Source organism: Cannabis sativa, chromosome X, assembly GCF_029168945.1.
Source record: "Cannabis sativa cultivar Pink pepper isolate KNU-18-1 chromosome X, ASM2916894v1, whole genome shotgun sequence".
In the NCBI taxonomy this organism is placed as follows: Eukaryota; Viridiplantae; Streptophyta; class Magnoliopsida; order Rosales; family Cannabaceae; genus Cannabis; species Cannabis sativa.
The window spans coordinates 33,353,488-33,372,873 of NC_083610.1; the positions used below are offsets into that span (position 1 = coordinate 33,353,488).

General features: G+C 34.4%; 1 protein-coding gene across 2 annotated transcripts; it reads left to right on the forward strand.

Annotated features, from left to right (window-relative positions):
• Nucleotides 1-5,374: 5,374 nt before the first annotated feature.
• LOC115704844 (putative acyl-activating enzyme 19) lies at nucleotides 5,375-18,203 on the forward strand. 2 transcript variants are annotated; one of them, XM_061105217.1, is made up of 16 exons: nucleotides 5,375-6,519; nucleotides 6,717-6,913; nucleotides 7,186-7,389; nucleotides 7,788-8,498; nucleotides 9,285-9,985; nucleotides 10,490-10,565; nucleotides 10,667-10,753; nucleotides 10,867-10,910; nucleotides 11,053-11,161; nucleotides 11,664-11,723; nucleotides 15,747-15,831; nucleotides 15,983-16,047; nucleotides 17,205-17,264; nucleotides 17,469-17,513; nucleotides 17,603-17,712; nucleotides 17,829-18,203. In XM_061105217.1, the coding sequence occupies exons 1-16, from the start codon at nucleotides 5,928-5,930 to the stop codon at nucleotides 18,028-18,030; spliced, it is 3,348 nt and encodes a 1,115-aa protein (XP_060961200.1). In that variant the 5' UTR covers nucleotides 5,375-5,927; the 3' UTR covers nucleotides 18,031-18,203. The 2 variants fall into 2 exon arrangements, with proteins under 2 accessions (XP_060961200.1, XP_060961201.1); XM_061105218.1 differs by lacking the exon at nucleotides 11,664-11,723 and having other exon boundaries at nucleotides 5,420-6,519.
• Nucleotides 18,204-19,386: the final 1,183 nt, after the last annotated feature.

The following is a 19,386-nucleotide window of genomic DNA, read 5'->3' on the forward strand; positions in this document are numbered from 1 at the left end:
GAGTTGAGATCAGTACTTGTGTTTACCTTTGGATTAAAAGTTAGCTTTTCATTTCGGTTTTATGATGTGTTTCTCAGGAGGAGTTTTGTTTGGTATGACTAACTTTGTTTTGCAGGTACTCTCCTGTTAAAAAATATTTTGATTATCTAAAGTGCCAAAGGGGGAGATTGTAAAGTCCTTTTTTTGGCAATTTAGATGCCAAAATATTTTTTATTTATGGTGCGATTTTTTCGCTTTTATAAAATCGATTTTCTCACCTTATTTAAATGTTTTTATTGCTCTTTTCTATCATAAAAAAGACTCTATTTCATCTGTCCTTTTCTTTGTATGGAAACTTCTTGTAAGAGAAGAAATTCTCTTATGAAAAGTTTGCTTTTTATGGAAACTTTGACTAATCTTATTTCTCCTTAATGAGTTCAATTTTGTCTTGATAAGATCATATCAAACACACTGTTTTTGGCAGGTATCAAGTCCAAATACATGATCGGACACGTTTTTGGCAAGTTTCCTTTTCTGGTTTGGTTTGCTGCAGCAGAACCTGTCTCTAATGCTGCAAAACAGGATTTTCTTTTAGGAAAATTTGTACAGCTGTAGAATCAACTTTGTGGCTATCTCTAGAGTTTCTATGTTCTATAAATAGATATAGAGAGCAGCCATTTGATTCATCTCTTATAGCTTTCATTTTTGGCATTTTCTCATTTGTGAAGAGAGAGTTCTTTTTGTGAGAACCTAGTTGTTCATCTAGGTTCTAGTGTTTATATATCTGTTCTTATTCTGGTCTTAGGGTTGGTAAGAACATCTTGATTGAACAAGAGAAAGGTCTTCGGGAGAAGACTTGTTCAAGCCTTACTTCGGGAGGAAGTAAGCACTCACACTTCAAAGACGAAGGGTGTTCGCTGTTTGAAGGTGGTTCTGAAATCAGATTCTTGAAGTGCATTACAAAGGATTGCGACAAAGATTTAGAAGGAGTCTAAACTTGTTTAAGTCAATTGTCTTTGTAATTATTGATACTTTATTAATTAATTTCTTTCTCTGGGCGGGGCCCTGTGGACTAGGAGTGTTCGAAAGAACACTGATACCACGTACAAATCTCTTGTGTCAAGTGATTTAATTTTCTACAATTATTTTTATATTTTGTTGGTTCTTGTTTGTTTTCGCAAAACTATTTTCTGCAGTAACAGAATTACATTCTACTGCTGCAGACTATTACAATTATATATTTATTATATTTCTGTAATATTTATTGATATTTGCAAAAATTTAGTTTTTCAGGATAGATTTAGAGATTTGTCTTCTGTATATTCAGAAGCACATAATAAGCAGTAAAGAATTCAGTAACCCTAGAGGAGTAACACATATAGAAAAAGTGATTTGCATAATGTTTTATGAACACAAAGGAAGTAATGGTGGATAAAGCAGTTGTTTACCACAGACTTACAATTCTTGTAATTTGGGTTTAGGCGTATACACTGCACTTGATTTGGATATCAAGACAATAGATTGATTGAAATCTTCTTGTTTTATGTTAGTGCAAGTGGGAGTTTGTTGAGATTTTATGCCCTAAATAAAACTCATTTCAGTATAATCTGATTTGTTATCAATAGAAGATTAGAAATTATTTATGTTTAAATGTAGTTTTTATCTTTATAGTTTAATATACTAATTCTGTTAAGTCCAGAACATATAGTTATTCACAATTATAGTGATGTCAACACAATGAAAGGTAATTGTGATTATATGCTTCAAAAGATAATGTCCCATGATTCATCAGTGCACTAGATTTACACTGATGTGATAGTCAGCGATAAAGCTTACTTACACCTTGAATAAGTGTTATGTTCTTTCCAGAACATTGGCAAAGTATGCTTGTATCGGATATATGGAGTATACATTAGACTGGGACCGATATTGATCTTGGTAAAAATATTATAATCTTATCGTTGTATCTTTCTAAGTCAATATCACTGGTTGATCTTAGATTAAAAGATCTTAATACTGACATGGTTACATTTGATCTCAAGGGTGTTATTTGTGTTCTTAGAGTTGTTAGTTAAAGCCTACCATTTGGTTTGGGTTATAACACGTACATCTTTGGAACATGATAGTACAATTGAGTGGGAGCGCTAATCATAGATAAAGAATCTATAGCTTCTATCTGGACATAGAAGTGAAATGATGATTTCCTTCGAGTTTGACTTAATATAGATAAATGGAAGAGCTTTTATTTCAGTGATTATATTATTTACTGAAATACCATTTATAGGAAGCTAAGTGTTTTAAGGATAAAATGCATTGAGTGGTGAAACGGTAAATTTGTCCCTACTCGATGTAAATCATCTATAGAGGATCTTTGATTATTGAGATTAGAACGATGGTTAAATTTCATAACGTATCAATATCGTGGAACATATAGAGCGTTTTATATAATTGAGAGTGCAATTCCAAATCTATAGCTGTGCAAAGAGAAATTAATAAGTTATGGAATTTACTTGGTAAATTCAAGATCTGCTTACTGGAAGCTCGGTTATATAGGCCCAATATCCTCATACTAGTAAGACAATACTGCTTGTAAGATTCAGATAATTGATTTTAATTAATCAATTATTATTCTAAATTAGACTATGTCTTATTTATGAATTTTCACTAAACTAAGGCTTAATTGTGAAGAGAAGAGGTTTTAGGATTTATTTTTTTAATTAAGAGACTTTATTAAGTCTAATTAATAAATATATTAAATAAAAATTTTATTTGATAATTAATTTTAATTATTAAAGAGATAGTTTTGACATTTAAATAGTTGAATTGAAAAATTATGGCATTTGTGAAAGAAAATAATAAATAGTTCCTAACAAACAAAAATTAATATTTCAATCAAATTAGCATCCAAGTATTTTATCAAACTTAGGGACCATATATCATAAATATAGTTATAGTAGTTAATTAACCTTTAGTTGATTTTTATGTGAAGTTAATTTAACTACAAAAATATAATAAATTTTCCTCTAACACATTCCTCTTTCAGTTTGTAATATTATTGTTGTTTAACAGTACGAATATGTTAGAGAAAGAAAGAAAAAATCTCACTACCTAAAACATTTTGCTGCAATGTGCCAAAGCAAAGAAAAGACTAGATTCATGATTCAATACAAAAGATTACTTTAAGGGAATCACACAATGACATTTAAGAGAAATCCAAGTGTCCAAGTACCCTAGAAAGGCACTTGCTGCTACGATTTATAGCACATGGCTCAATAGAAATACTTGTTTCTTTAATTGCTGCTATTACTCTATAATAGGATTTATAAAATGATTTAAGAAAATGTTAAAGCCAGAGTCTCAGGTCTAGTAAGTAAGAAGTCTTCAAAGAGAGAAAGTGTTATGCTAGATTTCATTAACAATTTGTAGTGTAGCTTGTTGTTGCTCAAAAAAGAGGAGTTGAGGAACAAACAAACATGTAGGATCAATTTAGCATATCAGGAAGTAGGGTTGAGCATCGGTCGGTTTGGTCGGTTTTTTTCTATATAAAAATCCAAAATTCGGTTTTCGGTCAGGATTGGTGCAATTCGAAAATGGACCGACCAATCCAGAACCTATCTCAAAACCGTCCATTTTGAACCTCGATTTGGTTAGTTTAAACCGCCAAAACCGAACTTTTTTTTTTTTAAAAAAAAAATTATCTAATTTATTTTATAAATACATTATTCTATATTTTACAACTACAAACATATAAATTAATTGTTCAAAAACTAATTATCTTATTCTTTTAACTTTAATATTAATAAAAAAAATAATATATTATTAGTAACTATAATACATGCAAAAAAAAAAAAAAACATTAATAAATTAATATCTTTATATATTAAAAGTGTCTATCTAACGACATTTCTTGGTTTAACAGAATATACTTAAAAATAAAAGAATATTCTGTTAAATTTAACGATTAGGTTTGATCTCCCGTTAACAAATAAACTCAATAATTAAACTCAAAAAATTAAACAATCTTTTAAATATTAATAATCTCTTTTTAAATTAAAAAAATTCACATATCTCTCTAACAAACCTATCTTGGGAGAATATTAATAATTTTTTTTTTAAAAAAATATAGATAAAATGTCTAGAAAAAATAATATAAATGTGAGACTGTATATGAGTTGCATTTTTCTGTAATTACCTAGAAAAGATAAAATGTATAGATAATTATATATGTGAGACTGTATATGTAAGAGAATTTAATTAAAAAAAAATAATATAAATAATTACAGAAGGGCAACTCATTGCTATCGGGGAAGAAGAAGATTGATTGTGTTGGCTTAGAGATTTTTGGGCTTGAGCTTAAAAAAATGAAAAGAAAATGAAATGAGCTGTAATTAGTATTTACCTTATATGTTTGTGCTTATTTTTAGTTTTATTTTTAATTTTACCACCAAGAGGAGAATGTTGAAAAATATTAGAATATGAAAATATTATTGGTGCTTATTAGTAATTTGTAAAGAATGTGAAAGTCTATAAATATATAGTTGTGTAGCTATTATTAGATATGAAATGAGATAATAGAACTTTTTTCAATTAGAAGATTAATGTACATTTTACTATTAATAACATACATTATTATGAATGTCCTTAACAATCCTTATGTTATCTTTTAAATATACTGACACATATTTTATTTTCATAAAACAAATCTTCAAATAATTATACTATTTTAATTATTAATTAAAATAAAAAACTAAAATATTAAAAAAACTAACACTACGTGGCTTGACACGTAACAATCACCTAGTATATATATATGTATAACGGTCGGTTTCGATTTTTTTTAGTCGGTTTATTATCCAAAAAAAAAAACCGACCGTTCAATGGCGGTTTTAACCGTTAGCGATTTTTTCGGTTTTCGGTTTCGTTGGTTTCGGTTCCAACAGTATTCGGTAGGTCGGTTTGAATGATTTTTTCAATTTTCTGGATTTTATGCTCACCCGTACCAGGAATAAGACATATAATATCTGACCACTAAAATATCTCTATACTCATTTCAAAATATAATATGGGGATCCTATAAGAAATGCTTATTGTGGTTCTCACCTTAAGTGAATCTCTATCCTTGATTTTCTCAAATGTGGTACAAAACTAAGAGTTTATAAACTAAGCTCTAAAATATTCATTATGAAGTCACATGAAAATAGCAAACTAAGTATCTTGGCCTGGTGTTCAGTATCTAGAATTAAAATCATAAACAGAACATACCATAGAACATTGTTATAAAACACTCAGAACAAACGACAACAATGAAATATTTTTTTACAGAGACTAAAGAAAAAGAAAAAACTCTAATATTGCAGAACATTTAATCTACCAAACTTACTTACATCTTCATACACGATCTGGTACTTAGAGCAGGGCACTCAACCTCTCTTTCCAGATGATAGGAACCCAATCAGTTCATTGAAATGGGCAACATGATAATCAATGATTTAGAAGATGGTTAATCAAATTAATCAATTTGCTTTTCAGTTCCATTTCTTTTAATCTAAGGTAGAGTACTACTAGAGTTGTTTAATTACTCAAACTGAACAACTCATTTAACAATACATGGCTTACAACAATCAAGAATCCAAATTGTGAACTAGAGATATGGAGCAAGAGAACAAGAAGAAATTTGGATTTACAGAGATCAAAATGGAGGAGAGAGAGAATAAGAAGAAATTTGGATTTATAGGAATTAAAAGCAAGCCCAATTTCACAAAAAGTGTGTTCTGTTATGTGAGTTTGGCGCCAACGATGAGAGAAAGCGAGTGCTCTTAGTAAATACATAGACATTCAATTGAACAAATCTCATTCCAAACATTCAATTTAACATATGTCGTAGTACTGGACGCAGTTGTCGTTTGTGAAAACACCGGTCCAATTCTTCTTCTTCTTCTTCTTCTTCCATGAGCAGCGACGAAACCAGAAGCCGCTCTTGCTGCATTTCTCATCAATTCTTCAAAGCAGCTTACCACAACCCCAACAATGTCGCCCTCATTCACGCTCGCTTTCCCAATCATGGCCACCGCTGCTTCACCTACTCCCACCTACTCGCCTCCGTCAACTCCCTCGCCTCCCGTCTCCGCTTACCCCTCGCCTTCACCTCTTCGTCACTACCCAGAATATTTGGGATATACGCACCGCCCTCAGCGGAGTACGTGGCGTCGGTACTGGCCGTGCTGAGGTGCGGCGAAGCTTTTCTCCCTCTTGACCCCTCATGGCCCAAGGCTAGGGTTCTCTCCTCCATGGCTTCTTCGAGTGTCGATTTTGTTATTGCGAGTAAGTCTCCTTTTGGTTTCGAGTCCGAGTCGAGTTGGCTGGAGGAGTCCGCCACCTGTCCTGTGCTGCGGTTTTCTTTAGAAGAGGAAGAAGAAGAAGGTGGAGAGCCTCAAGGCTTGGCTTGGCCTTGTGAGAGTGGAAAACTGAGACAGTTCTGTTACGTGATGTACACTTCGGGCTCGACAGGGAAGCCCAAAGGTGTTTGTGGAACTGAGCAAGGTAACACTTTTACCAAAGCAAATTTTGTTTTTTGTTTTTGGAAAACTTGATGAGTTAGTTAAACTTCTTCACTTTGTGAAATTTCTAATGTGAAATTGGGTTATACTTGATGATGCATATAAACTGGCCTGGTCTATCAATATTCAAACACATTAATCCATTCAATAACAAATTTTGGAACTACACAATTTCTGCAGGGCTTCTTAACCGGTTCTTATGGATGCAAGAATTGTATCCCTTGAATGGAGATGAAACTTTGTTGTTCAAGACGTCAATTAGCTTTGTTGATCACTTGCAAGAGTTCCTTAGTGCTCTCCTCACTGCTTGTACGTTGGTCATTCCTCCTTTCAATCAGCTCAGAGAAAATTTGTTTTCTATTATTGATTTTATACAGGTATGCTTGTTAGTAAATAATGCAAGCATGTTATAATCCGTGTGTGTGTGTTTTTGTTTTCAGTAGGTTTTAATTCTTTTATATATATATTTATATAGATATAGATATAAAAGATTTAATCTTTTTAGTGCTGAACTTACGATTGAATTGATAGTTTTATAATTTTGTTAGTATTATTGCTGTTTTGAGCCTGGAAATATGCTTCACTGTTATGGTTTTTGTTTTTTGTCTACTTTTTAATCTCATAAAAAATAGTTGCTCTGCTCTTGTAGGCTTATTCTATCACTAGACTTACTGCTGTTCCATCATTAATTAGAACAATTCTTCCTGCTTTGGAAAGTCAGCACGATAGCCATGTTCTGAGTTCATTGAAGTTGTTTGTGCTAAGTGGTGAAGTTCTGCCTTTATCATTGTGGGAAGTATTGTCGAAGTTATTACCAGGGACTACTATTTTGAATCTTTACGGAAGTACAGAGGTTAGAAGTTGATCCTTTTTGGTTTTAATAATCCAATTGATGGTGTGATGTTTTGTTGTTTGGTTTCGCAAAATTGACAAGATAATTGTTGCTGTTTTTTCTTATTCCTTTCACCCTGTTTCTCCTTGTATAATTCAAAATACTCGTGGTTATTTTGTGGGAAATTGATTTATAAAGGTCTATGAAAGATATAGATTCACTTGGTGATAAGTCTTTTGTATAAATCTCCTATATTTAAGAAAAAACTTGGATTAATGGATAAAGTTAGTTGTTCCTGATGCCATTTAGTGTTCTGATTTATTTAGTCATGTTTCAATATGATATTATTTATATTAATAGCTGTGTTTCTTTTTTTGTGTTCGTGATTGGTGACTAACATGTGAATTACTGAAATCAAGGTATCTGGTGATTGTACTTATTTTGATTGCAAGAGGCTGCCTATGATTTTGGAGTCTGAGACACTAACAAGTGTTCCAATTGGTATGCCTATTGCTAATTGTGAAGTAGTTCTTGTTAGTGATGATGGCATGCCCAATCATGGAGAGATATATGTTTCTGGTAGTTGTAATTCGATCGGATACTATTCTGATTCTATGTTTACGTATCTGGACCAAGTAAAGTTGTCCCACGACCATGTCAACTGCATTTCAGCAAATAAACATAGTTTGTATTATAGGACAGGTGACTTTGCTGAAAGACTCGAAGGTGGCGACTTAGTGTTTCTGGGTAGAAAAGATCGGATTGTTAAATTGAATGGACAGCGTATTGCTTTACAGGAGGTTGAAGATACATTAAGGGGACATCCAAACATAGTTGATTGTGCAGTAATCACCAATAAAATTCAAGGAGAGATTTTGTCACTGATAGCATATGTAATTTTAGAAGACTACAAAAGCAATGGAATATTAAGATCTCATATCAAAAGTTGGATGGTTGACAAAGTTTCAGCAGCGATGGTCCCAAATTACTTCATTTTCACTGAAGCATTTCCGATTACTTCTAGTGGAAAAGTTGATTATGATTCATTGACTTCTGAATTTATTGCAAATCATGTCAAGGATGAGATTGATGTTGTTGAAAATATTGACCTAATGACAGTTATTAAAAAGGTTTGCCTTTCTCCCTCCAAAATATTAATTTTCATTGCGGACTTTCTTTACTATTCTTGTTGTAATAAAACTGATGGTATTATTGTCCCGTTATTCGGTTCGCACATAGTAACTTTAATGACACATACGCAATTCTAAGTAGTAGATATAAGCCTTGACCTTTTCTCACCTTTTTTTTCTACTAAATGAAGGAACTTTTCAAAAGAAGGGAGTCAATCATATTTAGAAGGCTCTAATACAATGTCTTTATCCATAGTGGTATAATTTAATATTTATATTGCTGTGCAATTGTGGCCTTGGGGTTAATTAGGTGGTTGTATATGTGTGTGTAATCTAGGTTCAAATTCTAGTGTTTTCTTATATTGTTTCCTCTTCTCCTAAACCAGTAAAATAAAATAAAACGTTGAAATAATAGCAAAAATTTCATGTCTTCAAAATGTTGAAAATTATCAAGCAGTCTTCTTCTTTAAATTCTATGCGGTGTAAACTAGTTTCTAAGCATTTCCTCCTGTAAATATCAAATATTTTGGTGTTAATTTTAACACACACCAGTTTAGGTGATCCTTGGTCTTGTTTTTAATTCGAGATCTATTGCTTGACTAAATTTCAAATGTCAAATTGTTTTGCGTTGGGAATGCAAACTGGTAGAAAAAAGATTGAATAGCTTATTGAAACCTGTTTAGTAGCAATTATTTTTCTAGCTCATGCTTCTCAATTTAATAGCTAAAAAATGTGAACATTTTACTTTTGAAAATTCTTAATGAAGTCCTATGTGGTTTTGTGCAGGCCTTTTGTGATGTATTAATGGTTGCAGAGGTTTCTGATGACGACGATTTCTTTATGATGGGTGGAAACTCTATTGCTGCTGCACATCTTTCTAATAACCTTGGAGTTGATATGAGATTGCTTTACTACTTTCCAAGCCCATCTAAACTTTGTACTATTCTTGAGAGGAAAAGATCAGAACTAGATTTGAGAAAAGATGCTAATTGGGAAATAAATCTGAAACAGGGCAAAAGGAAACCGTTTAATGCTGTTCACTTTAGGACTCCTAATCCTGCAAACAATAACTCAGGGAATAAATTATTGGGAACCCTTCATGGTGGAAAGGATGAAATTCATGCTCTTACCTCTAAACGCTTGAAGCTAGATTCAAATGTAAATGTTACTTTGGAAGGCATCACTTCACTTAATTGGTCTCCATGGAATACTGCTTCAATATGCTTTTCGTGTTCATTCAGCCGGTGCAACAATGTTTTATACGAATGTTATAACAAGCTGAATGAATATGACAATAAGATGGATGACAATCATCAAGAAACCTGCATGAAAGTCCCAAGTGACACAAAATTTCTCATGCAAAAATTATGGAAAGTTTATCTGGGCTCCTGTGTTGATGCATCCCCACTTATAGTGTTTAAAAGCCCTGACACCTACTTGTTTATCGGATCTCACTCGCATGAATTTACATGTGTTAATGTTAGAAGGTAAGGGCCGTACTTTTTTATGTTACTTCTATACAAAATTGGTTAAATGTTTATTGCCATCTTCTTCACGAGCTTTTCCATGTAGGGGAATTTTGTAATTCTTTTCACAGTAGAGATTTGTTAGGGTGTGTTTTATCGTTCTAAATTCTAAAACTCTCTTCTTCTTCACTGCATTTCATATTGTGGTTGGACTCTTACATTCTTTGTATTGGGATCGGCCATGTTTGATTTTTGATGTGTTTTAGATGGGAAATAGATGCATAACTGCATAAGTTGAGAAAAAAAGTGTCACATAAGACAACAAATAAATAAACAACAGGAGTTTGGCATCAACTATTAAGTGATTAATTGAAAAATAGATTGAGTCTTTCTCTAGCAGTATAGTTTTATCAGCACTAAGCTATTTCAAGAAATATATATATATATATATATATATATGTGTATATTTATATAATGATGTGCAGCTTGAGAAGTAGAATTGTGCAATCATGTAAATTGGTTTAGTGGTTATATCCAGTGGAAAATCCAGCTGGAAGGACGCGTTGAATGTTCAGCAACTATTCTTGGCCACTTTTCTCAGGTTATACTTTAAATTGAAAAGTTATTCAGCAAATGAGCTTTAATGCTCTGTTTGAACTTATGGAACTGCTTTATCAGTTTCTCATGGTCTGACTCTTTTAGGTTGTAGTCGGATGCTACAAAGGGAAAATATATTTTCTTGATTTTTCAGATGGCAATATTTGTTGGACATTCCAAACTACTGGCGAGGTATGGTTTTTCATATGCTCAAGTATAATATAGTTTCATATGTTCTATGTTGTGTCTTTCTGGTTATGGATTCCTTTAATTGGTCTAACCCATAATCAATCCATTTTCTGAAGGTTAAGTCACAACCAGTTGTCGACATTCGAACGCAATTGGTCTGGTAATATTTGTTCCTCTGCTTCTATATAACTAATCATTATTGCTGCATGAGTTGTGGTTACAGGACCTAATGGAGAAATTTCTTCGTTTGTTTTTTCTCCCCCTAATTAAAGATAAAATTAATATGTGCTAAAACTGTGTAGGTGTGGATCACATGACCATAATTTATATGCTCTCGACTACATTAATTATCGTTGTATCTATAAGATTTCATGTGGTGGGAGTATATTTGGATCACCTGTGATTGATAAGGTAAATTTAACAGTCATTGCCTCGTCTAATTAGCTTGTCAAATTTTGCTCTAAGCAGGGAGCACAATTAGGCAAAGTGAGTTGAATATTTTGTTTTATCTTCTATAATATGATTAATTAATTTATTGAGTATGATCACTTACTGCCATTTTAAACTAAAAATAAAGGACACGTCTTTGTATAACTTGAATCTATGTTGTTGAATTTTTGTTTTCTAAGTTGAGTAGCTCTCTTTTTAGCTTCAGAGTCTACCAAATATGAAGATTTATTGTTTAAATATTTCACAAGAGCTTAAGCAAGTTGTAGGGTGCTTGTTTGATTCTTTTAAATTTTTATAGTGCTGTCATGGAAGGAAAATGAAAGGAGGAAGAAAATAAGTGTTTTAAATAAAATAAATATACCAATCATTTGCAGTTTATTTTTTTTTTGAATAAATCATTTGCAGTTTATTGAGCTGTCTTCAATTTAATAAGTGTTGTGTATATTATCTAATTGTCTTGCAGGTCAATGATACACTTTATATAGCTTCTACTAGTGGTCGAATAACAGCTATATCGATAAAGGTAATAGGACATTATATTAGCCCACTGGGCCTTATTTTCGGCCCATTCTTTCTAGGGTTACCCTCTCTCTCTCATTATAAATACATACTTTGTGTTTTCCTATTTTCACGCATTTCTGCCGTATGGGAATAGCAATAATAAAGGAGTCTTCATCTTGTTATAGTGTCAGATACACATAAACCTTAGCCTCCCTTCCTTCATCATCTTCTTGTTCCATGGCTCCAAGAACCAGGAACTCCATGGCCGCCGCTTCTGTCACCGAGCCCACCACCATCTCCGGCCACGACATCTCCTCTGCCGAAGCCATTGTCGCCAACGTCGAAGCTCCGCCCGCCTTACCTCCTACTGCTCCTCTCTCGTCAAACACGATCGGAGCTCCTCCTTCAATGTCCGATCCTTCCACTTCTAGTGTTTTCGGCTCCGGTCACGTTGCCGATCTCTCCATTAGTGGAACGATTGGACCACTCTCCACAGCTCCGATTGGTTCCCACTCGACGCCAGCGCCATCCTTCAGGGCTTCACCATCTTACAATCCGCTTTCGCCATTCTCCGCCACCACCATGACCCCGACGGTTCAACAGACGGCTCCCATTTTTTTCGGCACCACCAATATCCCCGCCACCACCTTCGGCCAACCGCACCCCTCCACCACCTTCGGCCAACAGAACCCCGCCACCACCTTCGGCCAACCGAACCCCGCCACCACCTTTGGCCAACCGAACCATGCTTTTCTTGGTGGTAATATTCCTAACCTTGGACATCAAGGCCATGTGTAATGATAACTCTTTGTTTAATGCTAATTTCGGCCTTTCTCGTGCCGTTCTTGATCGACCTTCCCATGATGAACGTACTCCGTATCATCTCGGAACTGGAGATCACCCAAATAACCTCATCGCTTCATTTCTCTTAACTGATCAAAAAAATTTCCAGTCATGGAAGCGTGCGACCTCTATAAATATTGCTGCAAAAAAACAAAACTCCCTTCATTGAAGGCACCATACCCCGTCCTCCTCCAAATGATCAATCTCGCTCTGCGTGGGACATTTGCAACAATATGGTCATGTCATGGATTATTCAGTCTGTATCTCGTGAGATCGCTGCTAGTATCATGTTCAAAACCACCGCTCGTGAGATGTGGACTAATCTCCATGACCGCTTTAATCAAAGCAATGATCCCCGCATCTTACAGCTCAAAACCTCCGTTGGCAATGTTAAACAGGGTGATAATTCTGTCACCACTTATTTCACTCAATTGCAAGCTCTTTGGGACGAGCTCAACGAATACCAACCTAATATCCCCTACACATGTTGTTGTACTTGCAGCGCGATGCAAAAAGTTCAAGACTATTACACAAGAGACCAGATCATTCAATTCTTGATTGGTCTCAATGAGTCTTACTGGGGTATTCGGGCTCAGATTTTACTTTATGAGCCACTGCCCTCTCTATCCAAGGTGTTCTCCATGGTCGTTCAACAAGAGCGACAACGCTGCCTTGGCAATACTGGCATTGTTGTTGCTACTTCGGCCAAACCTAATCCCAACCAACCATCTCGAAACAAGAAACCTCGACCAACTTGTTCTAACTGTCTCAAACCGAGTCACCTTGTTGACAAATGCTACTTTCTCCACGGTTTTCCTCCCGGTTATGGAGACAAGAAAAAGACCACCACCACCGCTCGTGCCAATCAAGCCACGGTGACTCCCACTCCAGACCCCTCCGCGGTTGGCACGATCGGTGGTGGTGGTCTTTTTCTTGTCTCCATAACCGGGAGGAAAACCGTGGAGAAAGTAGCATTTGTCAACAAGGTGACTCGGCTTGAGACAGTTAGAACAAGTTGGCCGAGGTTTCTTCTTTCGAGATGGTTGGTTGGGATTAGGTTTGGCCGAAGTAGCAACAACAACGCCAGTATTGCCAAGGCAGCGTTGTCGCTCTTGTTGAACGACCATGGAGAACACCTTGGATAGAGAGGGCAGTGGCTCATAAAGTAAAATCTGAGCCCGAATACCCCAGTAAGACTCATTGAGACCAATCAAGAATTGAATGATCTGGTCTCTTGTGTAATAGTCTTGAACCTTTTGCATCGCGCCGCAAGTACAACCACATGTGCAGGGGATATTAGGTTGGTATTCGTTGAGCTCATCCCAAAGAGCTTGCAATTGAGTGAAATAAGTGGTGACGGAATTATCACCCTGTTTGACATTGCCAACGGAGGTTTTGAGCTGTAAGATGCGGGGACCATTGCTTTGATTAAAGCGGTCATGGAGATTAGTCCACATCTCACGAGTGGTGGTTTTGAACATGATACTAGCAGCGATGTCATGAGATACAGAATGAAGAATCCATGACATGACCATATTGTTACAAATGTCCCACGCAGAGCGAGATTGATCATTTGGAGGAGGACGGGGTATGGTACCTTCAATGAAGGGAGTTTTGTTTTTTTGCAGCAATATTTATAGAGGCCGCACGCTTCCATGACTGGAAATTTTCTTGACCAGTCAAGAGAAATGAAGCGATGAGGTTATTTGGGTGATCTCCAGTTCCGAGATGATACGGAGTACGTTCATCATGGGAAGGTCGATCAAGAACGGCACGAGAAAGGCCGGGATTAGCATTAAACAAAGAGTTATCATTAAAAGACACATCGCCTTGATGTCCAAGGTTAGGAATATTACCACCAAGAAAAGCATGGTTCGGTTGGCCGAAGGTGGTGGCGGGGTTCTGTTGGCCGAAGGTGGTGGTGGGGTTCTATTGGCCGAAGGTGGTGGCGGGGTTCTGTTGGCCGAAGGTGGTGGAGGGGTTCGGTTGGCCGAAGGTGGTGGCGGGGATATTGGTGGTGCCGGAAAAAATGGGAGCTGTCTGTTGAACCGTCGGGGTCATGGTGGTGGCGGAGAATGGCGGAAGCGGATTGTAAGATGGTGAAGCCGTGAAGGATGGCGCTGGCGTCGAGTGGGAACCAATCGGAGCTGTGGAGGGTGGTCCGATCGTTCCACTAATGGGGAGATCGGCAACATGACTGGAGCCGAAAACACCAGAAGTGGAAGGATCGGACATTGGAGGAGCTCCGATCGTGTCCGACGAGAGAGGAGCAGTAGGAGGTAAGGCGGGCGGAGCTTCGACGTCGGCGACAATGGCTTCGGCAGAGGAGATGTCGTGGCCGGAGATGGTGGTGGGCTCGGGGACAGAAGCGGCGGCCATGGAGTTCCTGGTTCTTGGAGCCATGGAACAAGAAGATGATGAAGGAAGGGAGGCTAGGGTTTATGTGTATCTGATACCATAACAAGATGAAGACTCCTTTATTATTATGCTATTCCCATACGGCAGAAATGCCAAAAGTGAAATAGGAAAATACAAAGTACGTATTTATAATGAGAGAGAGAGGGTAACCCTAGAAAGAATGGGCCGAAAATAAGGCCCAGTGGGCTAAAATCTAATATCGTATTAGAGTTGTATTGTATTAAATAACAAATACATTATGTTTGGATGTAACATTGTATCGTATAAATTATTACAACCATAAATTTTAATATAATTTGAATCGTAGTATTTAATACATAATAAATGATCCATATTAACTTGTATTGTAGTATTTACAAAGGGTCTGTCTGGACCCCAGACCCGGACTACGAACCCAGACGTAGGAATTGGCCGCATCCCTGGATCCGAACGCCAGACCCGAACCCTAGACGTTCGGGCTTGGATCGTCCCCTTAGACATCCGGGTTCGGGGTCTGGGAATGACTGGGTTTGGGGTCTGGGAATGACTGGGTCCGGGCCGAAGTCGGAGTTGGGATCGAGTTTATAGTAAAGATAATATTAGTTTGCACAACCTATTAATACAAGTCAATACCAAAGATAGTATTATATTAAATAATACTAATATAATCCAACACAATATTATACAATATAATATAATACAACACGGTGTATTAAACGAGCCCTTACTGTTTAATTCCTTTTCCTTCTTTTTATTTTAGTTAAGGTGGCTTGTTGATATAAAGGCTTTGTTTCTTACACTGTAGGCTATGCCATTTAATATCTTGTGGGTGCATGAGTTGGAAGTGCCAGTGTTTGGATCGCTTGCCATGAGTTCTCGGACTGGGAATAGTATGTTTTTCAATTATGTGACTTTCATCTAGTTATTGTGTTTGTATCTTTGAGAAATCCTGTCGCACAATTTTATGTAGTTTAATTGTTGGCCCTTTTGATGTGTCTGGTCTCTCATTGAAATTCTGTGATATTTTTTTGACAAATGCAGTAATATGTTGCTTGGTGGATGGGCGTGTAATAGCTTTGGATTCAAGTGGATCCAAAATTTGGAAGGTACAATACAATTCTAGTTGTTTAAAGCCAAATTTTAAATTCTACTTTGTTAGATTGACACTGCAAACATGAGTTTTTTAACCTGCTGAAAGCACTTGTTTATCTATCAGCATTGCAGCCCTTTGGGCATCTATCACTGCAATATATTAAACACTTGTTTAATGGATTTTTATTTTACAATGAAAAGTGTTGTGTACTAGCTTCTCCATCGTCACCATTTTTTTTTTTCAAATACCAGAAGAAAAGTGTAAGAATTAATATTTAGTTTTATCTTTCTCCGAGAATTAATATTTCGTTTTATCTTTCTCTGGTAGCATTTCATTTTACATACTGATATGTAATGTGTATACATAAATATAGGAAAAGAAATTTTGTGAGAGCATTAATTTCGCTCATATCTTAGGGGTATCTCTTGTTTTTGGTATATAGAGAAAATATAAACTAATTTTTTTATATGATAGTATACATTATAGTTATACTAAGAATTCTACCTGTTTTCGGAAAATTTTGAATAATTTATGGGTTAAAAAATAAGATTCAAACATTTAATTGTACTCGTGTCTATTTTATTTTATATATGTGCAAAAAATTATTTTGAATTTTATTTTTGATTTCGAAAGATATTCAAAATTTCTCGAAAACGGATATAATATCTATTATAACTATAATAATTCATACAAAAAATAGGACAATTTCTTAAAATACGAAAAATAAGAAATGTTTGGAGCAAAAGTGATCCCCCAGCTCCCTATGTATATATTTACATATATAAATGTACTTGCGTTTGTGTAATCTAGGAGTTGTTACCTCTTTACACCATTCCTTAAGTTCGCATGTGATTCATTATTTTTTGATTGAATATTTGATCAAATGTATTAGATGTTATGACATCTATCAAATCCAATTCCTCGAGATGATCTGTAGGAAATTTATATTACCATCTAAAACTTTTACATGAAAAGAATTTTCTAATACAAATTGATTTAGCATGGCATGTGTACGAGACATGAAAGCTTGTGGTTTGATCGTAGGGTGGAACGAAGCTACTCGACTGATTTTATCGTGCACTGATTTTATCGTGCTTTCTCTCCATACTTATTTTTTGTTAGACTAATTAAAGTTCTATCCTATTGATGATGTCAATGCTCTTATTTCAGTGTAAAATTTCCGGTCCAATATTTGCTGGAGCCACCATATGCTCTGCTCTTCCTTCTCAAGTATGTTTTTAAATTTCCTTCGACAATTTTTTTTTTTTTGGTAGTGATCTGAATCACATGAAGACAAAAACGTGGAGGGACTTTAAAAGACAAGTATAACTGAATAAAACATGACATTAACCGGAAAAAAAAAACAGAAGAAGAATAAGAAGAATGGCAATGACCATGATGATGTAAACTTTTTTCTTTGTAATCTTTCTGTAGGTGCTCATATGTTCTAGAGATGGGAGGATATATTCATTTGAACAAGTAAGCTGCAGTGTTCATCCCATCTCTATTTTGATCTTATTTATAAGTTATCTTGTGAAAATTTAACATTGATACTAATGCTAATGCAGGAAAAGGGTACAATACTCTGGCAATACAATGTTGGAGATCCAATTACTGCATCTGCGTATGTTGACGAGCACCTGCGTTTGACGTCGGATTCTTCTCTTTTATCAGACAGGTAAAAATAAACGCAAAGGAAGAGATTTTTATTTTTATTTTTTTTTTGATAGGGAAGACGGAATTAGCTTAAAGAAAAATACCCATTCATATGGACATTCTAAAACGATTTTGCAGGTTGGTATGTGTATGTTCTAGCTCTGGAAGTGTAATTTTGCTTCGAGTGAAGATGGAAGCGCGTGGAGAATCGGATGACGTCGAGGAAGTTGCAAGGCTAGACCTTGAAGGAGATGTGTTTTCCTCACCTGTCATGATTGGTGGAAGAATTTTTGTTGGTTGCAGGGACGATTATGTGCATTGTTTTGTTGTTAACATATGAATTTTTAATCATAATTTTGATGAGCTTATAGCTAAAACCTGTACCCAAAAGCAGTACTTTTCCATTAGTTAAAGGGGAAAGAGGAGTCGCATATGATTTATACATGCGTGTAAGAATACCCAAAATAACATGAAAAGATGAAAATATTATTTATTATCCTTTCGTTTGCTCAAGATATATTCTACCTTTTTTGTTTTGGGTTGTTTATTTTATGTTAAACTAGGAAATAAATTCGCGTTTCGTGCAGTTTTATGACAGTATAAAGACAGTTTTAAATAATGTATTTTGTAAAATAGAACATATAATCCTAATTTCAGAAAAACAAATAATTTTAGTCAATTAATCTTTTGATTCTATGAGTTCAAGTTTAGCTAAATAATTTTAATCTTAGTTCTAAATTTTTCTCCTTCTAGGGGTGAAATTTTTTATTTCCTAACACTAACAAATTTTGACCCAATTTTTAATACAATCCTAATTCTAAAAAAGCTACACATTTAATACATTTGCTTTTTTGTAAACAAAAAAAAATACAATGCTCTCATAAAATACTAACATTATGAGATGCTCTCATAAAAATTTGTAATTGGTTTTAATTTTGGTAGTGGGTTGGTGGTCAAGTCTTAAAGCTTCTACGAAGCAAGTAAAATTTATGTATGAGTTTTTGTATTTGTAAAAATTTTTTGTAAAGAAACTTATTTTTAAAGGAATAATTACATAAGGCACCATTTTTTGTAAAATAATTACATTTTTTACGTTCAAAAAATATTTTTTTACATTTTTACAGTTTTCTAAAAAATAACACGAAAACAATATAAAATCAACAAAAAAACTACATAAAAGTAACATGAAAATAACAACAAAAAATAACATACAAATAATAAAAAATCAACAACAAATTAATAAGATTACAACATAAAAAAGACCGTATTTTCTGTAAATAAAATTAAAAAAATCGTAAAAATGTTTAAAATTCCGTAAAACCGTACTTTTGTAATTTTTTTGTTGTTTTTATGTTTTTGTGAAAATAATTCCATTTTTAAATATATAGAATTAAGTAGTTTATTGATTTATTACTTGAAAAAATAAATTTAGTATTGCATCAGTTTTTGTTAAAAAAAAAGTTCCTAAGTTGAGATTATTTTTTTTTCTTTATTTTAGTGTTTTATTTTTTACAAAAAAAAAAAAAAGAAAAGAAATACAATTTTAAATTATTTTATGACATTCCTTTATATATAAAATAATTTATTTTATTTTTTAAGTTTTTTTTTTAAAATATTATATTTAGTATAATAAGTTTCTATCTTATATATGTATATGGGTGATTATTCAATGATTACATTTTTATTGTATCCATCA

Coding starts and splice junctions, on each gene's coding strand:
- LOC115704844 (XM_061105217.1), top strand. CDS start 5,928: ATGAGCAGCGACGAAACCAGAAGCCGCTCTTGCTGCATTTCTCATCAA. Junction 11,162..11,663: donor GATCACCTGTGATTGATAAG/GTAAATTTAACA, acceptor ATTGTCTTGCAG/GTCAATGATACACTTTATAT. Junction 15,832..15,982: donor GAGTTCTCGGACTGGGAATA/GTATGTTTTTCA, acceptor TGACAAATGCAG/TAATATGTTGCTTGGTGGAT.